The sequence below is a fragment of the Cryptomeria japonica genome, chromosome 2 (assembly GCF_030272615.1).
Source record: "Cryptomeria japonica chromosome 2, Sugi_1.0, whole genome shotgun sequence".
Lineage (NCBI taxonomy): Eukaryota > Viridiplantae > Streptophyta > Pinopsida > Cupressales > Cupressaceae > Cryptomeria > Cryptomeria japonica.
Window position 1 is genome coordinate 552155325 of NC_081406.1, and position 20160 is coordinate 552175484.

Consider the following 20160-nt stretch of genomic DNA (forward strand, 5'->3'; position numbering starts at 1 on the left):
ATTCACCTTTTCAATATGTTTTGTTATGAAATTTGTATCTATACTTTAACAAAAATAAACATTTTTTTAAATTAAAAAAAATTCTCAATTTCGATTTGTAAAAAAATTATTAATAACTAATTAAAAATAGCAACTTGCCTATAACTTTTTTGTCTATGCAACTATCTTACATATTTGACTGTAATAATTAATAAACGAAAAATAAAAAATATTATTTTTAATTAATTAATACGAGAGTGTATGACTGCATAGACATTGACCCCTATAATTCCCTTGACAGAACTTTCCGTCGACCATGACATCCGTAGTAAGATGAATTTATTTCATCACTACTTTATTTCCCCATATTGTGGTGATCGAGTTCCACGGTAACATGCACACGATGGTTGTTGATTGAAGCCCATGACTAGGATTCCAACATGTCAAGTGTAAATTTTTGGTTTAAGTTTTGTAGGTGCTCGAGATCTTTTGGCATTTTACCTTTTCTTCTACCATCCCGCTGAAACGAAAATTGTAGGTAGAGTATATAAACACCGATGGCGGCCATTTTTATTTCTCTCGGCTGAGCAAAGCAAAGCCAAGCGTTGAGAATGGCGACATTTCAGTTGTCGTTGCAGAAAAGCAGTGGTAGTGGATTCAATTGCTCCGATGCTGTCAGAAGGCCTCTTCTCGGACTCGCGAGGAAAAGTCCTCAAACAAGAACAGACTTCCGAGCCACTGAAAATTTCACTGTTCGGAAGCAATCTGCAGGTTTCCAAGCATTCACTCACCTTAACAACTTTAAATTCATCCCAAAATATGTAATTTTCGCCACATATTTTCTTCCTTTTTCTTATTCTCATTGTCAAATTTTCAGAAAAGCTTGTGCAAGATCAGGCTAGCGCAAATAATGACCTTCAAAATTTGGTATGTGTCATATTTAACTATTCTTTAGTTCGAAATATTATGATTGTTACTACTAAAAGAAAAAAATTCAGGATTTCTTAAATTGTTTGTATTTAGATATCTGTTAAGATTAATAGGCTATATTTTTTAACCGACGTTTTGAGCTCAGGCTGTCCTTCAATCTTTTACTTCTCAGCTTTTGCTTAGATTGTTACTTTTCTCACAAATTTTCTCAATTTTTTGTTACTCCGTTCTCCGTTTCGCTGGTTTTAAGCTTACATTGGAATTATTTAGCTAAATTTTTCTCCAAGTTTGAACGTAAGGACCAGCATCTGAAACACTCTTGTCAATCGTGTACGATATTTATCGGGCTCCAATTGACAGTTCCGTAGATTGTTTGAATTTTCTTTCACGATTTATTTCGGAGCAGCATTTGTTTAAAATATGACTAAATTGACTATTTACGACAACCTTTGAGCTGCCTCATTTGCTAGGGTTTTTGAAATTTTCTTATTTCACATTTTGTTCACTAAGTTATGGACAGATTTTCTGCAAATTATTTTATTTTTCTCGGCTTCCAAAAATCTTCTTCACAACTCATAATTTGTCTTTCTTGTTCTTTTCTGTAAGCAAGTAGTATTCTTAATGGTCATTTGTTGAAGTTTTTTTATTTATTTTTCTTCTCTCCCTAAATTTTGCTTCTTAAGTATTTTAGAAAAATTTTGGTATCGAAGTTTCGCCGGCTTCTCGAAACAGATCTCCGGGGACCGCCTTTTCTTATATATGTCTTAACAACTGACGAGACAGTCATGCATAATATCATGTTTAACTAAGAGAGAAGCAAAGCCATGCTTTCCATTTTGTGCCCGATGAATGATAGCAATTTCCCGTGTTGCAGAATTCCAAACTGAAGAAGTCTTCAGAGCAAATACTTCGACTTGAACTAAAGTTGCAGCACATCAGTAATGAAAATGACAAGCTTAAAGTGAAGCAGAAAGAAGATGCAAAAATTTGGAGAGGGTTGGACTCAAAGCTGTCTTCCATGAAGATGATATATGAACAATTTACAGAGACTTTACAGAATTTGGCCATGAATGTAGAAGAAGGTACTATGTTTGTGACCATGCAGAACTTCATTACATCAATTTAATAGTTTCTAATGTAAAAGTTGTGTAATATTTCAAACTTTTTTTCTGAGTATTGGGCTGCCTTGGCACAAATACTTTTCAAAACATGTAGCTGAAGGTAGCAAGCAAATTTTAGAGGACAAGCTGACTGAAAGATTGAAATCATTTGAGGAATTGAGTGTTCATTTGAATGCTTTGTCATCAAGATTGAACACTGCAGAAGAAATTACTAAAAAACGTAAGTCCAAATAAATACAAATAAATGCCTGGTCTTAGTATATGTTTGAATGACTCGTTTTAGAGTTTTACTTGTCTTCTATGACTTGAATTATGTATCTGGTTCTGTAGGTGAACTTGAGTTGCAAGAACTTTTAGTTGAGAAGGAGCAAATAAGTGAATCGTATGATGCTGAAGTTATCAAAGCAAACCTGCTTATTGCTGAAAAAGGTAGATAGATTTTCTGGCGCATAAGGAGAATTTTTTGGCAATATAAGTTGGGTACTAGTTTCAAGATGGGTCAACTTTTTATTCCTAACTTCTAATCGCTGGGACATTGCCTGGTCATAGATCATATTGAAAAACAACTGCAAAGTACCATTGAAGAAGACAATAGAGTAGTGGAAAATGTCCAAGCTCATCTCAGGGAGCTGGAAAGAAAGTTGTCCCTCAAAGAAAATGCATGTGCAAGCCTGCATGTCACACAGTCCAAATTAGTAACAGAGAAAGCTCAGCTCAAGACTCAGATACAAGAATACGGAGAGAAATTATTAAAATCAGAAAACCAGAGAGAGGTGCTCAGAGATGAGATTTTAAGACTCTCAGACAAGGTTATTGAACTGGAAACGATATCTGTTGTGGCATCAAACAATGTGGATAGGTTACTGCAAGAAATAGATAAAAGCACTGAGTTGGCTCAAAAGGAAAAACGATTAGCTAGAGAGAAAGCTCAGATTGAATTTGATCATCTTAATGGACAGTTCCAAGATGAGCTTTCTGCAAAAGAAAGTTTGCAAGCACAACTTCAAGGTAAATCTCTAAGTGTACCTTTACATGTTGTACTTGTTATAGGAACCTTTTTTAACACTTCATAAGTTATCTTCATTCTTGCATCGTGGGTTTTCAGAGTCAAATAATCAGGTCATAGAGCTTCAGAAAACCCTGGATCTTAGAACAGAAGAGCATACGAAGAAAGAACAAGAAGCTCATGGAAAACTTGATGATGCTAGGCAGGAATTGGATAAGGTTATCAAAAACAAGTGTCAGTTGGAAACTACAATTGGAAACTGGCAAGAAAATATTGCTTCCTTGTCACGTTCTCTCAGTGAAGCTCAAAAGCATAAGGTTAGTCTCGTAATTGAGTAAGCATTGCCCAAATTCAACTTGCTATCAGAGGTCTTTTAAAATATGAAGCATTTGTTTTTTTTCTACCACTTTTTTAAAATTTTAATGTAATAATTGAAATTATTGCTCCCCAACACCTTATGGGGGTGAGTGTGCATGCTGGGACATGGTTTTGAAACAGTTCGCTTCAATTCAATCGCAAGAATAAAACGTTGATAGTAACTAAATTTCTTGTGTAGTATAGTTGTTCTATGAGATACCGGGATTAGCTTCAAATCCTTTGATTTCTGTGTAGTCATATACTTTTTAAATGTTGAACAGGAAGACCTAATGATCACCATTTCAAAGTTGCAAACAGAAAATAAAGATGCACATGAAAGTTTTCAATTGACACTGCGACACAAAGAAGAGGAAAATGAAAAACTTCTCAAAAAAATTGCAGAAGATAATCTAACCATCAAAGTGCAGGAGACAGAAATAAGTCAACTTCAGCAGGAATCATTCAACAAAGCTCTGATGATTGTGCAGATTCAAGAAAGAATAAAAGAATTAGAAGAACAGAATGGCAAGGTTCAGATATAAGTATCTTTTCTATTTATGATGAACAAAATTTTCAGTGTTTCCTATTTTAATTTTCTTTTCTTCTTACAGAAAGAAGAGGAAAATGGAAAACTTCTCAAAAATATTGCAGAAGATAATCTGACCATCAAAGTGCAAGAGACCGAAATAAGCCAACTTCAGCAGGAATCATTGAACAAAGCTCAGATGATTATGCAGGTTCAAGAAAGAATAAAGGAATTAGAAGAACAGAATGTCAAGGTTCAGATACAAGTATCTTTTCTATTTATGATGAATAAAACTTTCAATGTTTCCTATTTTAATTTGCTTTTTTTCTTACAGAAAGAAGAGGAAAATGGAAAACTTCTCAAAAAAATTGCAGAAGATAGTCTAAGCATCAAAGTGCAGGTGACTGAAATAAGTCAGCTTCAGCAAGAATCATTGAACAAAGCTCAGATGATTGTTCAGGTTCAAGAAAGAATAAAGGAACTAGAAGAACAGAATGGCAAGGTTCAGATACAACTATCTTTTCTGTTTACGATGAATAAAAATTTCAATGTTTGCTATTTTAAATTGCTTTTCTTCTTACAGAAAGGAGAGGAAAATGGGAATCTTCTCAAAAAAATTGCAGAAGATAAGTTGGCCATCAAATTGCAGGAGACTCAAATGAATCAACTTCAGCAGGAATTACTCAACAAAGCTCAGATGATGTTGCAGGTTCAAGGAAGGCAAAAGGAATTGGAAAAACATAATGGCAAGGTTCAAATACAAGTATCCTTTCTATTATGATGAATGAAATTCTCAATTTGTCCTATTTTAATTTTCTTTTCTTCTCACTGAGACATACCTCATTTTCAAAGTAGTGTGCAGTGAAGATGTAATGTCAAAGCATCTGAGAAAAACCCGAAATAGTCATCTGTAGTTGTCTACATTCTGATATTAAGTGTTCATCTTACAGATTAGCGCACAACTACTTGCAGCTGGACATTCAGCCATTGAAATCAGAAGGCAATGCGAATTACAGATAGAAGCAAAGCAGGCAGAGCTTACTAGACATCTAAAAGAAATATCTCAACACAATGATCAAGTATTCATTTTTTATGTTTCTCACATAGGAAAAAGTTTCAGTCTATTTGAGGATGAATTATAAAATTCCCAAATCGCTTAACTGTTCCATGTACTCCATTAAATGACATGGTCTGTGCAGGAAATAAATGATATTCGGAGGAGGTGTGAAACAGAGATGAGAGAAAGCATTATAAAGGAGAAAGAGAAAGAAAAATTGAAGGTTTCTTTCATCACAGTAGTGACTCAGATGAACTTAATAGTTAGATCTCTTGAGGCATTGCTTACTCTCAAACATATCTGATAGATCCAAATTTCCAGTGGCTATTTTTGAGTATCTACCTTTCAGTTGGAAATGAATGGCAGTGACAACTTGTTCTCGTTTAGGTCTTCCTTAATCTAAGATAATTGTAACCAATGTTCATAAGGATTTGCAATGGATTATATAATTTTTAGAATGTGTATAAACTATAAACAATATTATTATTCTATCTAATTTTATATGTTAAAAGGATTTTCCAGCAGTGTATGCTTATACAATATAATTCATTAATTAAATTTTTTGCTACCCGATGCTGTTTTCTATTAATCATTCCAATCGTCTTACTTTGTCATCTTCAGGCAGATGCAATGCTCGAGGAGGCAAAGAAAAATACTGAGCAAAGAGTTGCAAAAATACAAGATGATGCATCCCGTTGTTTACAGAAAGTCGAAGGAGAACATGAATCATTAGTAAGTTTTTTCTCAAGGTTGTAGCAACTAGTTTCAAAACACTCAGGAAAACATAATACTGATTTTAATTTTTTTTCATTTATTGAATGCGAATTCTCTTTTCTTTGAGACAAAGCCATCCAAAAAAAAATCATGAAGCATCAATACTTATCAAAAAGATACTTGGCAAAGACCCGGGGCTGTGACTATTAATCATGACTGTTGTCGCATGTGTTATTCACCTGGTTTTCTTGTTTGCTTTTGTATAATTAACTTGATTTTCCTGTCTAGGGTGGTCAATAGTTCAAAACCATTATGGGCATAACTCCATTGGAAGATTTACTCAGGATCCTATTAACCTGGTTTTCTTGTTTGCTTGGTTTTTTTGTTTTCTTTTGTGTAATTAACTTGATTTTTCTGTCTAGGGTCAATAGCTCAAAACGATTATGGGCATAATTCCATTGGAAGATTGACTCAGAATTTTGTTAACTTGTCCCACTTATTTGCTCTGTATGGTGAATATATAAAATTAGTATCTTGCGAACCTTATCATATGTTTGATGACTGTAGGTAAAACGACTTATGGAGGAACGTGACAATGAAAAGAAGTTGCTTCATGAGCAATATGCAAAGGAGATGAACAAAAAGAAACAACAGTTTGAGAAAGATTTGGAAGAGGTTTGATAGAGATCATATGCTATTCAATGTTATCCTTGCTGCTATGTACTTTGTTATAACTCCATTTTCTATTTGCACCCAGCAACAAAAAATGCTCACGAAAGATGCAGAAATCAAAGTTAAAGACCTGCAGATTATGCACCAAGAAGAAGTGAAGAAATTGCACGAGGAACAAAACCTGCAATTGAAAAAGGTGGGTGTGAGGGGTATGTAAATGTGTTATGTGCCTTTTCCCATTTATAACATCATTTAATAAGAAAACACAATTAGAAAACATTCATGCAGATAAACTATGCAATAGTAGCTCCATAAAAAATAAAGAAATGTTCATTTGATTGAAGATTTCTGTTTTCCAAATTGAACTAGTGAAAAGGAAATTTTGACCTTGCTCTATTCCTGATTCACTTATACCTCTTTTTCTTATTTCTAATTGATTATATATTTCGAAAAAATTTACCTTAAAACTTGTAGATGAAGTTTCATGTTTTGAGTGAATACCTATACATCTGGTCATTGATCTATTGATCAGTTGTCTTATCTTCAGTTTACATTTTTTCAAGTAACTATATACTTTCACCTTTTACAACCTATGATAAAAAATCTATATAATAACATATATACAATGGTACACGGGGACGTGTGGATTTTCACTTGCATCCCTGCACTGGGGATGTCTTGGGATGGGGATGGCTTGGGAATGTTTCCCAGCTCTCCCCAAAATTTTCCATAACTTTGGGGACATTTCAGAAACTGGGGAACAGGCTCGAGGACGGTGTGGAGATGGCTGGTTGTCCCTAGGATGCGTCGGGGACATATGAGATGTCCTCCGACCATACCAAGGGCAGCCAGCAGTCCCCTTTTTTAAAAAACTAAAAAAAATGCCCAACTTAAAAAAAAACATTTGTAAATGATGTTTGTGCCCCCCATGCCCCTCTAACCCTTACATCACTAAATATAATAGTCTATGAGTAGCATTTAACTTCATTTATACATGAAAAAATTGCAACCAAGGTAGAAAGACAAAACAATAGGGTTTGAAGGTGCTACTGGAAAAACCAACATCGATTAGAGGCAGCCATCATAATTACCATCAATATGTTTTACAGTTTTTGACATTTGTAGTGCAAACATGTAGCATTTGGGCACTTTGGTATACCGTGTGTGTAGTATTATTATTTTTCAATTTTATATCATCTGCATATTGACAAGAATTATGGAGGCAATTAAATATTAATTTGTTCAACTCTCATGTGACCTCTGTTGTCGTGTTTTAAGGATTCCATAATGTATATGTCAATATGATGAATGCTTTATCAATGTTTTTTTTAGTAAAAAGGCGTAAAAGCCTATATATATATATATATATATATATATAATAAACAAGAGATTACATTCCGAGATGCTTGACTAGAAGCATATGAAGTAGATCAACTGCTGATATCATCAAATGTAGCCATGGGAAGAGGCTTATCTCAAGTACATGTAGAGAGAAAAAACCCCTAAGAGCCTAGTTGATACAAACCAAAAGACATGAAGGTTTTATACAAAGGCTTATCAAAATTAGCAGACATCTATCTTCTGCCTATGCTCTGAATGGGAAGAAACCAAAGAAAAAAGAGTACCAAAATTGATACCAAAATAGAGAATTCATGATTACAGAGCCCATTTCCCCAGCAAGTCTTCCTCCATTGTTTTAGAGCCTGAGGTTTTCCCTAGTTCTGATTTGGGGTCTTCTTTTTCTGCAGTGTGGGAAACAATAGGTGGATGCCTTGAATGGTGCAGCAAGTAATGGAGCTCGGAAGACCCCAGAGAAATGAGCAGCCTCTTGAAAGCCCATAGAAGATCCATATCTCCCCATAGCCTATGAGAAGAACACATCTGAGCTAGAGATGAAAGAGATTTTCATTGCGTCATAAATCTGCTTGAAGGCCTTCTTTTTCAGATATCTGATTGGAAAATGTCCCCTAATCCAGGCCTTACCATGAAAAATATCATAGTATTTTACTTTTTCACTAAGGATTTCTTGAGTATAGTACTCATCTTTCACAAAATCCACGGATAATTGAAATAACAGACCTAGGCTTTGCATTAAATCAAAATAGTTTGAGAGAAAAATTGAGAGAACTTGAGAAGTGTAGAGAGCCCTGGCCCTAGCCATGGTGTCGAGTAACTCCTCACACATGATTACCCTAATTGCTTTTTCCACTTAATCACAGCTGATAATGAATACCTTGTTGAGCTGTTGCCTATCATATTTCCCACTATATGGCAATTCCCATTTTTGGATTGGAAGATTGAGCTTGAAATTTTTTAGTTAGTATGCCATTGCTTCGATTGGTAACTACTAAATCAAGAAAGAAACAAAGAACTCTTTGAAAGGAGCATAGCCAACAAGATAAATAAGAAGAGGCAAAAAAGAACAATGATGTCAGATGATTATGGGGAGGATTAGATAAGATCATCCCCGTCCTTTGGCAATAAATGAAAATTGATGTGAATGAATTTGCATGTCCTTTTAGGAACCCCAACGGCTGCCAACGATGCAAGGCCTTGGTTTCCAAGTGTGAGAAGAATGACATATCCCACAAGAGAAGATTGAAAATGATTTTTCTTTAGTTTTTGTCATACTTGACCATTAATATAGAGAGATAATGCAAAAAACAATAACAATATTCATTACAATCTTTAGATAAAATGTCCTTTGCCGTGAGAGTTTTGAGCAATATGTCATGCGGGAAATTGCACTCATCCAGTGAAGAGTCTATTCTTGCATTTGCTAAATAATTTGCCAACTTATTTGCCTCTCTAAGCAATGTTGCAACTGGAATGGTTGATCGTGTCTAGCAATTTTAGAATTGCTTCCAAGATGTAATTTAATCTCTAGTTATGAGAGTGTTTGATTTTGCATTGTGATCATAGAAACGCCTTCTATGATTAGATTTTGGATATTCAAACTTTTAGCCATCTTGAGACCTTAAAGGAGAGCCATTGCCTCAGCCATATTATTTGTCTCTATACAGTTTAAAACTTTTAGCCAGAATTACAAAACCCTAAAAATCATGAATAGAACACCTAGCTCCAGATGGTCCTGGATATCCTCGACTGACTCCATCAAAATTTAACTTAATCTAGCCTTTTGGAGGCTTTTTTGATTTAATAAGTTTTTAGTTGATTTCATCTAGTTTGTTTGACATGATGCTACCTAGGAATGGGAGGTAGTTTCCAAGTAGACATTAAGGACAAATCCCATGAGGAGAAATTGGATGTTGGATTTTTTGTTCTCAAAATGTATGAGTTGGCTGATTCTAAGATAGCCTTTTCTATCTTTTCACAAACAGAAGCCAAAGAGTTCTGCTCCTTACTAAAAATCTTGATATTCCTTTCACACCACGCATGCCACAGTATGATGGAGGGAGTTATCTTCCATATGGGCCAAAAGAAAGAGTATAGATGTGAGCATGGCCAACCTTTTAAAATGTTGACAATTAAATTAGGAAGTGGAGCTTTCCATGCTAACTTATTTTGGATCCATCCCAACAGCTATTAGAAAAATTGCATTGAACAAGCAAGTGTTTTGTTGTTTCCTCTATCGGGCCACACATGACACATGAGAACTAGTCTGCTACAAGGCCTAATTTGACAAGTCTGCCACTTGTGATAATCTTCTTTTTAATTGCTAACTGTGAAAAGGCAGCGACTTTAGGAAGCACTAAATCATGCCAACAAAAGGAAAATGACCTATTTGTTTGTTGATCCCCATCGTAGCCTAGTTTGACTATGTACTACCCTATTTTTGAGGGGGGCCAAAAAAGAGAATCCTCTTTGTTTGAGAAGAGTACTAATCTGTCTTGTAAGATGCTTGTTAATTTGTCCTTTTGTGACTGTGGGAAATTTAAATGTTGGAATTTTTTCCATTCCACTTTTGGTGTTGCATCACTTGAAATCATAGATTTGAGACTTGAACTCGGCAAGGGTGACTTGACTCAGGACTCTGGACTCGGCAAAGTGAAATACCCAAGAAATTTAGAGATTTTTAAGGATTTAAAACTTGTTTCATGCACCCTTTATTAAATAAACCTTAAATACACAATAACATCATCAAATGGAAGCTAATTTGATCACATACACATGTATACATCGATCACATACACATATATACATCGATCACATTAGTATAAAGTTAAATTGTTAAACGCAAATTGTAGCTGAACTGCTGCAGGAAATAGCAAACATAGATATATAAAATATAAATAGTCATAGTGTCAAATGTAAAAATATTACAAAACTCATGGAATATGAAATCCATGACATCAAATGTTCCACAAAATATCAAAACAACTACAAGTCTCTGGCTCAAAGGAGCTTGCATCCTTCCTACGAAGGCGTCTAAGGTAGGTCCTAGATGATTCAACAACCATACTCTCTGCTTGTGACTCCATTCCACCCTCAGCAACATCAACTGTGTTTGTGTTTGGCTCTGGCTCTAGCCTTGCTCGTGCTCTAACCTCCTCCTCTGCCATGGTTACAGCTTCAACCTCTATATCTGCTTGGTCGGTCCAATCTAAGTCCTTGTCACTAAAGGCAGGATTTGTAGCCTCATTGATCCACTTAGATTCTGGATCGACCTCCTCTAGCATGATCGAGGTGGTGTCACTGTCCATAACCCATTTCTGTCTCATTTAACCTCTCCATACATAGTCTATTGCGCCTCTTGGAGTGTATGTGCTCAAACATACTCCAATTGTGCTCACAACCGGAAGCACTACATGGTTGGCTCAAAATACGAATGGCTATCCACTGCAGATTTGGTGTTTTAGGACCAAACATTTGCCACCATCTATTTGAGTTGAGAAAAAGAAAAAAAAAATCAGCCCCATTTAATAATTAACAATAAATTGAAATTATACTCTTAATTTTTGAAAAATATATATTTTTACCTGGTTGCATTTTTGTCCGATTGTCTTTGCAAAGCTAACTAGAGAAGACCTCCCCTTCTGCATTAGAAAAGGCCTCTAGCTCGTGGATTATAGTGCTGCTATGACTAGGCGACATTCGCTGTATCACTGAGTAGAGCCCACTAAGATCCTCCTCATCGGCCTTGAAATCAGGGCGGAAATGGTATGCCGGATTGAGGTAATAAGTAGCTGCATGGAGGGGCTTGTGAAGCTGGACCTGCATCTCCTATCAATGATATCCCAAATGGGACGATACTTACTCTCATCCCCTCCATAGGTAGATTAGATGCCCTCCTTGGCCCTATCCATGACCTCGTATATGTAGCCCATTGCGGGCTTCTCCCCATCAACAACTCGTAGGAGAACTACCAAGGGCTCAATGAATTGCAAATATTGTGAAACATTATCTAATATCAGTTAACTTAAGTGTGAAATTGTGAATGAAAATAAGCAAATAAAAGAAAAATATGAATAAAAATTAAAAGTTAAAACATAATTTAGAATGCTTAAAAATTTTACCTTCACAATCTCAACACAAGGGGTCCAAAAGCCTGGCTCATCAAAAATGCAATCTGCCACATCAACCCCTACAACCATCCTAGCATAGGATGAGGAAGTCCACTTCTCACCAACAAACATACATCTCTAAGCTGCCTTACTTCGAATCAAGGATTGCAATGTGATGAAGTTGGTGGCAAATTTTGTGATTCCAAGACGAGCCAACTCCTTCTGCCCCATGTATCGCCTCATTAGGTTAAGGACCCATGCATGATTGTATACAAATTTGCAAATATTTTTTGCTTTCTCTACACTTGTCCTGATCCATGCTATCTTACCAATGTCCTCCAACATGAGGTCAATGCAATGGGCAGCACATGGAGACCAAAATATAGATGGGTGCCTCTCCATCAAAAGTTTACCTGCAACAACATAATTTGCTGCACTATTGGTCACCACTTGTACTACATTCTCCTGACCCACTTCATGTATGATCTCCTCTATAATCTCACATGGGTAAGTGGCATTTTTGGAATGTGCGGATGTTGGCAAGAGACACTATACTGGTTGAGTTAAGTACTTAAGGAATGTTTTGGGGTTGTCATTGATGGCAACTCAAATCAGAAATCACATCCAGTATATGCAGAATTGTTCTACCGGGAGTTTGATATTCATTTTGCTTAAGTCTGGAAGGTGGAATACAGAGTATGGGTACAGTGAGAAGAACTCAATTTTGGTTGCGTAGTTTTTGTTGCAGTGGAAGAGGTAGTTGATTGGATGTTCGAGACATCTTAATTCGCAATCCTAGCCTCTGGTATTGATTATCGTGCAAGATAGAAGATCCGGTATTCGGTATTTCAGGAAGAACGTGGTTAATTTGGTGTTTAGTGATGAAGCGTGTTATGCGAAATCTTTGGGATGATTTCGGTGATTGGTTGAGTTCGAGGTGGTTGAGCCGACATGTGTGTAGCATATTATCAATTTGTCTAGGTCCGCATATGGATTTGTAATTGGATTGAGCCGACTTATTGTTACACGTTTCATGTTTTGCAAATATTTTGAAGCCGACATATTGGTGACCTAATCAAGTGGTGCAGATATATAAGGCTGATCTAGTTGATCATTTTATGTATGGATTTTGATGTGCAAAGAGTGTATGAGTGTTCGAGCACAGTTTCACGTCCGCTATCTTTGATTTTGTGCTCCGGTTTATGACAGATCAGAAGAACAGAGAAGGTTGTCAAAAGTTAGAACAATGGAAGTCAGTCACTTTGCGCTTAACCGAAACTGCATTTTGGCATTTGTAGATGCTAATCATCAGTTCAGACATTCTTGTTATCATTTGTAGGATAGTGAGTCCTTCGGGGGTTGGAGCCCACTCTTTTGTAATTGAGTAGTGAGCTCTAGGCAGTGTGCCTGAATGCATGTGCATTCCCCTTGTAATATTATTATACTCCTGATCACAGTATTATAATATTGTGGGTCTCATTCCCACCGTGGTTTTTCCCTTTCCGGGTTTCCACGTAAAAATTTCGGTGTTATGGTTTTGTGCTTGTTTGCATGTAGTTTTTGCACTTTGCTTTTATTCATTTACATCCGGTGGTTTAAGGATCAGTTTAAGAAAAATGCTAATTGCATAACACTAATTCATCCCCCCCTCTCAGTGTTCATTGATTCCAACAGCAGAAGCATCAATGGACTTCAGGAACATGGTGCCACCTAAATTTTAAAACAAAGAAAAATCAATGATCAATGGTCATTCAATAAATCTTAAATTTGAAATCAAATACGAATCATTAAATAAAATTCAAGTTATTCACTCATTAGCAGAAGAAACAAGAAAATTTAGGAGCATTCGGTTTCTCCTATTGGTCCAACCATCGGTCATGATGGTGCAACCCTTCTTCCATCTCTCTCATCGGTCCTCTAATGTGGCTTTTACATCAGCCACCAAATTTGTCAAAATTTGGCCACTTAACTTAGAATCAGAAGGGGCTTTGAACCCTGCCCCATAGATAGTGATGGCATCAACCATGCTCTGCCAATGAGGAGACCTGTCACAAATAAATTAAATAAGATAAGTATGTCTAACTCTATGCCCAATAAAAATTCATTAGACAAAAAAAATTGTAAATATTAAAAAGTTAAAACAATCAAATAAAAAACTAAAAATAATTACCTAGTTGCAAAGAATGGAATATTGTACCAGAACGAAAATCTCCCAATTGCACATTTTGCCATATCATGTGCCTCCTTTTTCCAACCCATGCTCTCAAGCGAAGGTTGGGTACCAGGAGTAGTGTGTGGCTTAAAATATGAATCCATCCTAGATTTACAAATTCTAGGACCAATGCTTGCACTCCCAGTAGAACTCGCACTAACAAAATCAGTAGCACTCTCACTAACAGAAGCAATAGCACTCGCACTAGGATGATATGGAGGCATGGAAGAAGCATCTCCAACACAACTTGAACCAATGCTAGCCAACTCCTCTCTTTGCCTCTTTTTCATTTATTTTTGAGCCTCAAATGTCTCTAATTGCACTTGGCACTCATGAATAGCCTCAAGAATTGCTTTCTCGTAAGGACCAACATCATGGCCACGTATGTCGGCAATGTGGTATTTCAATCTATATATGCCTCCATGAAAGATTGTTTTGCAATATTTACACCTTGCCTCTCCCTTTTTTTTCTCGGAAAAATATTCAGTATGTTTCCAAGCTGGATCTCTTCTACCCGGGTAAGTTCTAGGGGTAGGAGTAGAACTAGACATTGTGAAAATTATGGTTTTTAAAAATTGAAGGTTGCTGGAGTAAGACACAATTACAAAAAAATGAACATTTGTGCATTGTTAAATTATAAACTAATACAAAAAAAACAATCAAATAGAATTGTTTTGAAAACAAAAAGCAATGTAATAGAATTTGTATTCATTTTCTTTCAAAGAAATCAGCAAACCCTACCATGTAGATTTAAAAAAAAAAAAAAAAAAACTTAAAGAAACCAGCAAACCCTACAGTGTACATATAAGAAATTTGTGATTACTTGAATCCTAGATCTTTCTAATCACCAAGTTTTCGATGTGGGCAATGTGAAACCATACAAAGATTGGAATAAGGACAGTGGAATTAATTGAAAGGCATTGGCAGCTAGCTAATCAATAAAAAGTAGAAGCAAAGTCCTAGAATTGATCGAGCCAACATGGCTAATAGTGATACGTAAATTCTTATCAAGACAATCTGGTTGAATACAAGCAAAAATGGGTGATGCCAAAATGACAAGCTACATCACCAAATTCCGATACATACTAAGATAGCAGATAATATAATGAAATAAAAAATGGATCTAGTGGATAAACCAACAACGATCTCTTACAATGAAGAATGAGGATTTGGTGGTGAACGGTATAGGATCTTACAATCAAATAAAATTAGATTACTAATGATATATCATCTAGTTATTACATTATCAATAATAAACATGAAACCATTATTTGATCCTGGGTATTCTTGATTGTAATATTTGCATCAGAAAAATGGCATCAATCGAAAATTACTGTAACTACACACAACTGGTAATATTTGCTTTTAGACTTTCAAATAATAAATTTAGAATAATAAGAACCAATATTTACTATCTAAAGAAACATGCAACTCCAAGATTAATAATTTATTTGCAAAATTACATCTCTCAAATTGTATGGGAAAACAAGTAATAATATTAATTATTATAGATTGGTATAGATTGTTGTAACACCCCTATAATTTGCAACAATAGTCAAATAACTGTGTGACACCCTTTGGAATATTATGGTGCCTCAAATAGAAGCTGCAAGATACAATTTAATGTTCCCAAAAATTATTCATATCATCTAGTAATTATTTTCAAGGAATAACTATAGGTTATACAGCCTAGTTAGAAAGGTACAGCATGCAAAGAAATTGCATACAATGTGTAATGCTAGAAAACTTGTACAGCTAAAAAGGATTAAATCACCCAGGTAAAACTATCATCTAACGTAGGATCATGGATATGTACTGGTGCAGCCAGCTTGAGGTCTCAAGGGATGTACTCAGAATTCCAAAATTGTGTGGTCTCTTTCTATCACTATAAACTGCAATGTTATCTCATGAAATAGACACTGATTATTGGAGTTATTAAGCTTATTCAGTGCAACTACAGTTGCATAAAGGATGGGCCTTACATAAACAATATCTTGACATTGCATTTAGCCCTTGGGATAACTTCAAAAGGAATGGAGATCGAAGTGGCTCAAGAGAAGGATCAAGTAGTGAATCCCATGGACTTAATGATTAAAAATAGTTGATCCAATTATGGTACACATCAATCTCCATTTATCAAGCACTTCTGCCTCAAATTCCTAAATATGATCTTTGCTCATTTGACATGAAACTGTAATATCTGAGATAGAGTCCTAAATTTTTTATCCAACACCCTATCATCTGAAATCACCCTTCTTTGAAGACTTTGCATTTATTTATTTTTGGAAATTCCGAATAGAGAAGGTGAGAGAAAAATTGTGCCAGATTTAATTTTGCATCACTTTGTTGAATTCATTCAATAAGAATGATGATTGAAATGATAAAATATTTAAGGGTATTTAAACTGTCATAGTTCAGGTTTACATTGTAGGTTTAGATCAAGCTTATAGAACCCTTTTTCTGTGCTATCATGATGTTTTCCTTCAAGTCCAATTTCTGCAACTATTTGCTCATCCGAATAACCCTATTTTAGCTGATTTCTACTGTCAATGAATACACAGAATCCATCCTACTTTTTAGCCATATTTCAGAGACTATTTGACATAGAGGTTGGTGTATCATTGGCCTCCAATATAAGCTTGTAAAATCCTTTTCTATAGATCTCAAAATTGATGTCTGATTTCCTGATTTGGAATAATTTATCGAGGCTGCAACAGTTAGCATGATATTCCACTTCAGATTAACTATTGCTGTTGACGTTAGGCCCAAGAATGACTTTATGGACTCTTGAGAATTGTGCTATACCTTATTTTCCAATCCTTATTAGGCCTTCAATAGTATATGAGGTGAACAGATTATTGACTAATATATATGCATTTTTTTTTGTGAAAGAATCCCAATCAGTGGGAGACATTTTTAGAAGGCAACATTGGGACACTGTCCCCTAAGACCAAATTTTTTTCAAGTTTGAAATAGGTATCCATAATTTAAGTGTAGAGAACAGTAGTGTGCAGTCATATGTTGATCCAAATGATAGAATGAAGTACACAAATGTATATTGGAGTACAAGAGTTTAATGTTACTTAATGTATATTGAAATTTGTCGGTTTACCCAATGGCATAATAAGTCAATAGTGTGCAACCCTATGATGATCCAATGGATACAATGAGGTACATAAATGTATATTGGAGTACAAGAGTTCAATGCTATTTCATGTGATATTGGAATTTGTAGGTTTACCCAATGGCATAATAAGTATAAACAAAAAATAGTATAATGCATATATCTGTTCAAAGAATTAACACTAGTCTCTTATATTAATAATTGATAAATGTGTTAAGTTGTTATCTATGGCAAAGCATTAGCAGTACTGCTCTTAACCTGTTGTTTAGTTTTAAGTGGATTTACATGTCTAATTTTGATGTTTTTCCTGTTCCTTGCTAATACAACATTCCTAATTAATCTCACTTCTGGTAGCTTTGAGAGTTGAGTGGTATTGCTAGACAGTATTATGTCTATCCTCATAATCATTCCCTTGTTAGTTCCTTGCAAAACAAGGCCTCAGCTTCCTTGTGCACTGTTTAGGAGTGGGTACTCTGGATCATTAGACTGCATTACTCTCGAATGTTTGATCAGGGGTCAATATTCAGTTGTTCGATTTTATCACCAGGAAAGCCACAAATTTGGGTGTAAAAGTCTTTACTATTTATTCCGTCCTTTTATCTATGCTATCTCATTTTGATGTCTATTTGGTTTGGGATTGGCATTTAATACAGGAAGAAGAAAAAAGAGCCTCCATTGAATTGCAGATCAAGATTATGAAGGAGAAAATTCTGCAAGAGACACAAAGAAAAGAAGATGATCTACGGATGAACTTGAATAAGGTCAGGAGAATTTTTTTTCCCTTTTGGCATTTTAATTGTCTTTATTAGCATAAGATATATTCAATATTGAAGTGTTGCAATGTTCTCTTTATTTGTTTTTCCACAAGTTTTTATTATAGAACTTTGCCTTATTCCTTTGTTGATATTAAAGAAATTTTCCTTATTCCTTTGTCGAAGTAGTAGCTTTGTGCATATTTAAAGCAACAGATGATTTTGATATTATGGCCCATGTTATCATTCACATAGTTAGTTGTTAATAAATATCAAGTCAAAATTATAGCACCATCATGAATGATCATTAATAAATGCTTACACCTGAGATAGATATCTTGATCAAGAAAGTACCTTCAGCATTATCCTCTTTCTCATATAGTTCTAATGATAGCAACAAGCTGACTTCTGCCATGTCTTTGCCATCCAAGCTGACATCAGGAGGTGACAACCTCTTATTGTGTGCTAATAAGTGTCATTACTAATTGTCATTCTGATAACCTACCTGAGTACCCAATAATAGGAAATGCATAACTGATTTTGAAATTGGATTGGATCTTTGGATCCTTCTAATGCACTTGCAGTATAAAGGTCACTTGAAGTATCTCTATGAGCATTTTGTATTTCTACAAGATCACTTGCAGCGATGGAAAATCTCCTTGACAGTGCTGCAGGTGTTTTAGAATCTACTTCAAGTGAGTTGGCAACATGCTACAGGTCACTGGTGTTGTATCCCCACAAAGTTTTTGTATTTTGTCAAGTGAAAGATCTTTTGGGTCTTGTCTAGCCTCTTTTTCTTGTCATACTTTGTCCTTTTCTAAGTTTGCAGTGTTGTAGAATTCAGTTCAGATCATTTGTTGAGGTGAAGAAGGATTGGTTGCTGCCAAAGAACATAGATAGTGTTGCACCTTTGAGGCACAAGCTTTTAAATATGAAAATTGGCTAGCCTTGGAGATCAAGGGCATATCTCATCAAAGGGGATGGGATTTAACATTCAAAGATTTTGTACACACTATCAAGTGTGAATTTGGTGTGTACGTGCACACTTTATAAAAAGAAGAATTCAAAGTTCAACTTAAAATATGAAGTCTTGAACATAGTTGCATGCTTAAGCAGGAAGACACACCTCAAAGAAGGAAAACCAAGCATTCAATAACTCACATTCATAGATGTGTGCTTGGGGTCTAAGAATACGCTTTGATGAAAGAAAAACATTTAGTTTATAAAAATCAGAGCAAAGTGTATTTATAGGGGAATGCTTGGGGTAGAAGTGCATACCATATAATGGATATTATTTTATGAAGTCAAATAGATGCATGTGTCCTAAGGAAAATGTACCTTATGCATGAAAGTCAACCAATGTATAGGTGCTAACTAGAGACAAAGAGCCATCATTTTCCACACTATCAGCAGTAGTGCCAGTATTTCTTGCCATGCTACCAATACCACTAGCCACATTGCCAACACAATTAGTCATATTGCCAACTACTGTAATGTCCCCTTCTCTGCAGTGATTAGTTCAGTGGTCCATTGGCCTATTTCGGAGACCTGTAGGCTATTTGGAAAGGAGAATTAGGGTTTCCAACTTTTGTGGAGTTTTGCTCGAGCTTTTTAGGATTTACCAGGAGGAAATTCTTCAGTTTTGTCTATGGTTTCCTTCTGGGTTTTTCATGAGCTCTAGGGTGGCATAACATGCATTTGATTCTTTGGTGAAGTGAGAACTTACTATTTTTAGTAAGTTAGGGTTTGGTTGTTTGGATGAGGCTGTCAAACTGAGCTTTCCAAGCTCTTTCTCCGGGTGTGAAGATCATGTTTTTCGGAGGAGTATTTCATGACTTAATATTTTTAGTAAGTGGTAGTATTGAGCAATTCTATTTTTAGTAGTTTGGACAGGGTCCTGATCCTGCAGCAGTTCAGTTGTCTTCATTGCTCAGATTCATCCTGGATTTTGTTGATAATCAGTAATGGAGTCATAAGTGATTTAATTAAATATTATTTCCTTATCCTAAGGTTTAATATTTAATTATTTTATTACTAATTAATGATATATTGGGCGACTTAGGAAAAGACATTTATATCTAATATTAGTGTTATATTTTTCTAAGTTAGGCGTTGAAATTTGAAGAATGCATTAAGTTATTATTAAAGACTTAGGCAAGTTCGAACTTGTTTAATTATTGGTTAAAATGCAACTTGGGCGCCCACCTTGAGAAATGAAATGAAATGTCATTTGGACGCCATGTGA

General features: G+C 35.3%; 1 protein-coding gene across 1 annotated transcript; it reads left to right on the top strand.

Annotated features, from left to right (window-relative positions):
* The first annotated feature begins 345 nt into the window (after positions 1–345).
* On the top strand, positions 346–19880 carry LOC131038053 (synaptonemal complex protein ZEP1). The gene is made up of 18 exons (XM_059215375.1): positions 346–750; positions 857–906; positions 1784–1991; positions 2125–2250; positions 2361–2459; positions 2580–3038; positions 3136–3353; positions 3675–3923; positions 4005–4172; positions 4254–4421; positions 4503–4670; positions 4870–4998; positions 5119–5199; positions 5598–5708; positions 6258–6365; positions 6448–6558; positions 17817–17924; positions 19809–19880. Exons 1-18 carry the CDS (start codon positions 591–593, stop codon positions 19878–19880), a joined length of 2793 nt encoding a protein of 930 aa, XP_059071358.1. The 5' UTR covers positions 346–590.
* Positions 19881–20160: the final 280 nt, after the last annotated feature.

Coding starts and splice junctions, on each gene's coding strand:
- LOC131038053 (XM_059215375.1), top strand. CDS start 591: ATGGCGACATTTCAGTTGTCGTTGCAGAAAAGCAGTGGTAGTGGATTC. Junction 3,924..4,004: donor TAGAAGAACAGAATGGCAAG/GTTCAGATATAA, acceptor TTCTTCTTACAG/AAAGAAGAGGAAAATGGAAA. Junction 5,709..6,257: donor AAGGAGAACATGAATCATTA/GTAAGTTTTTTC, acceptor TGATGACTGTAG/GTAAAACGACTTATGGAGGA.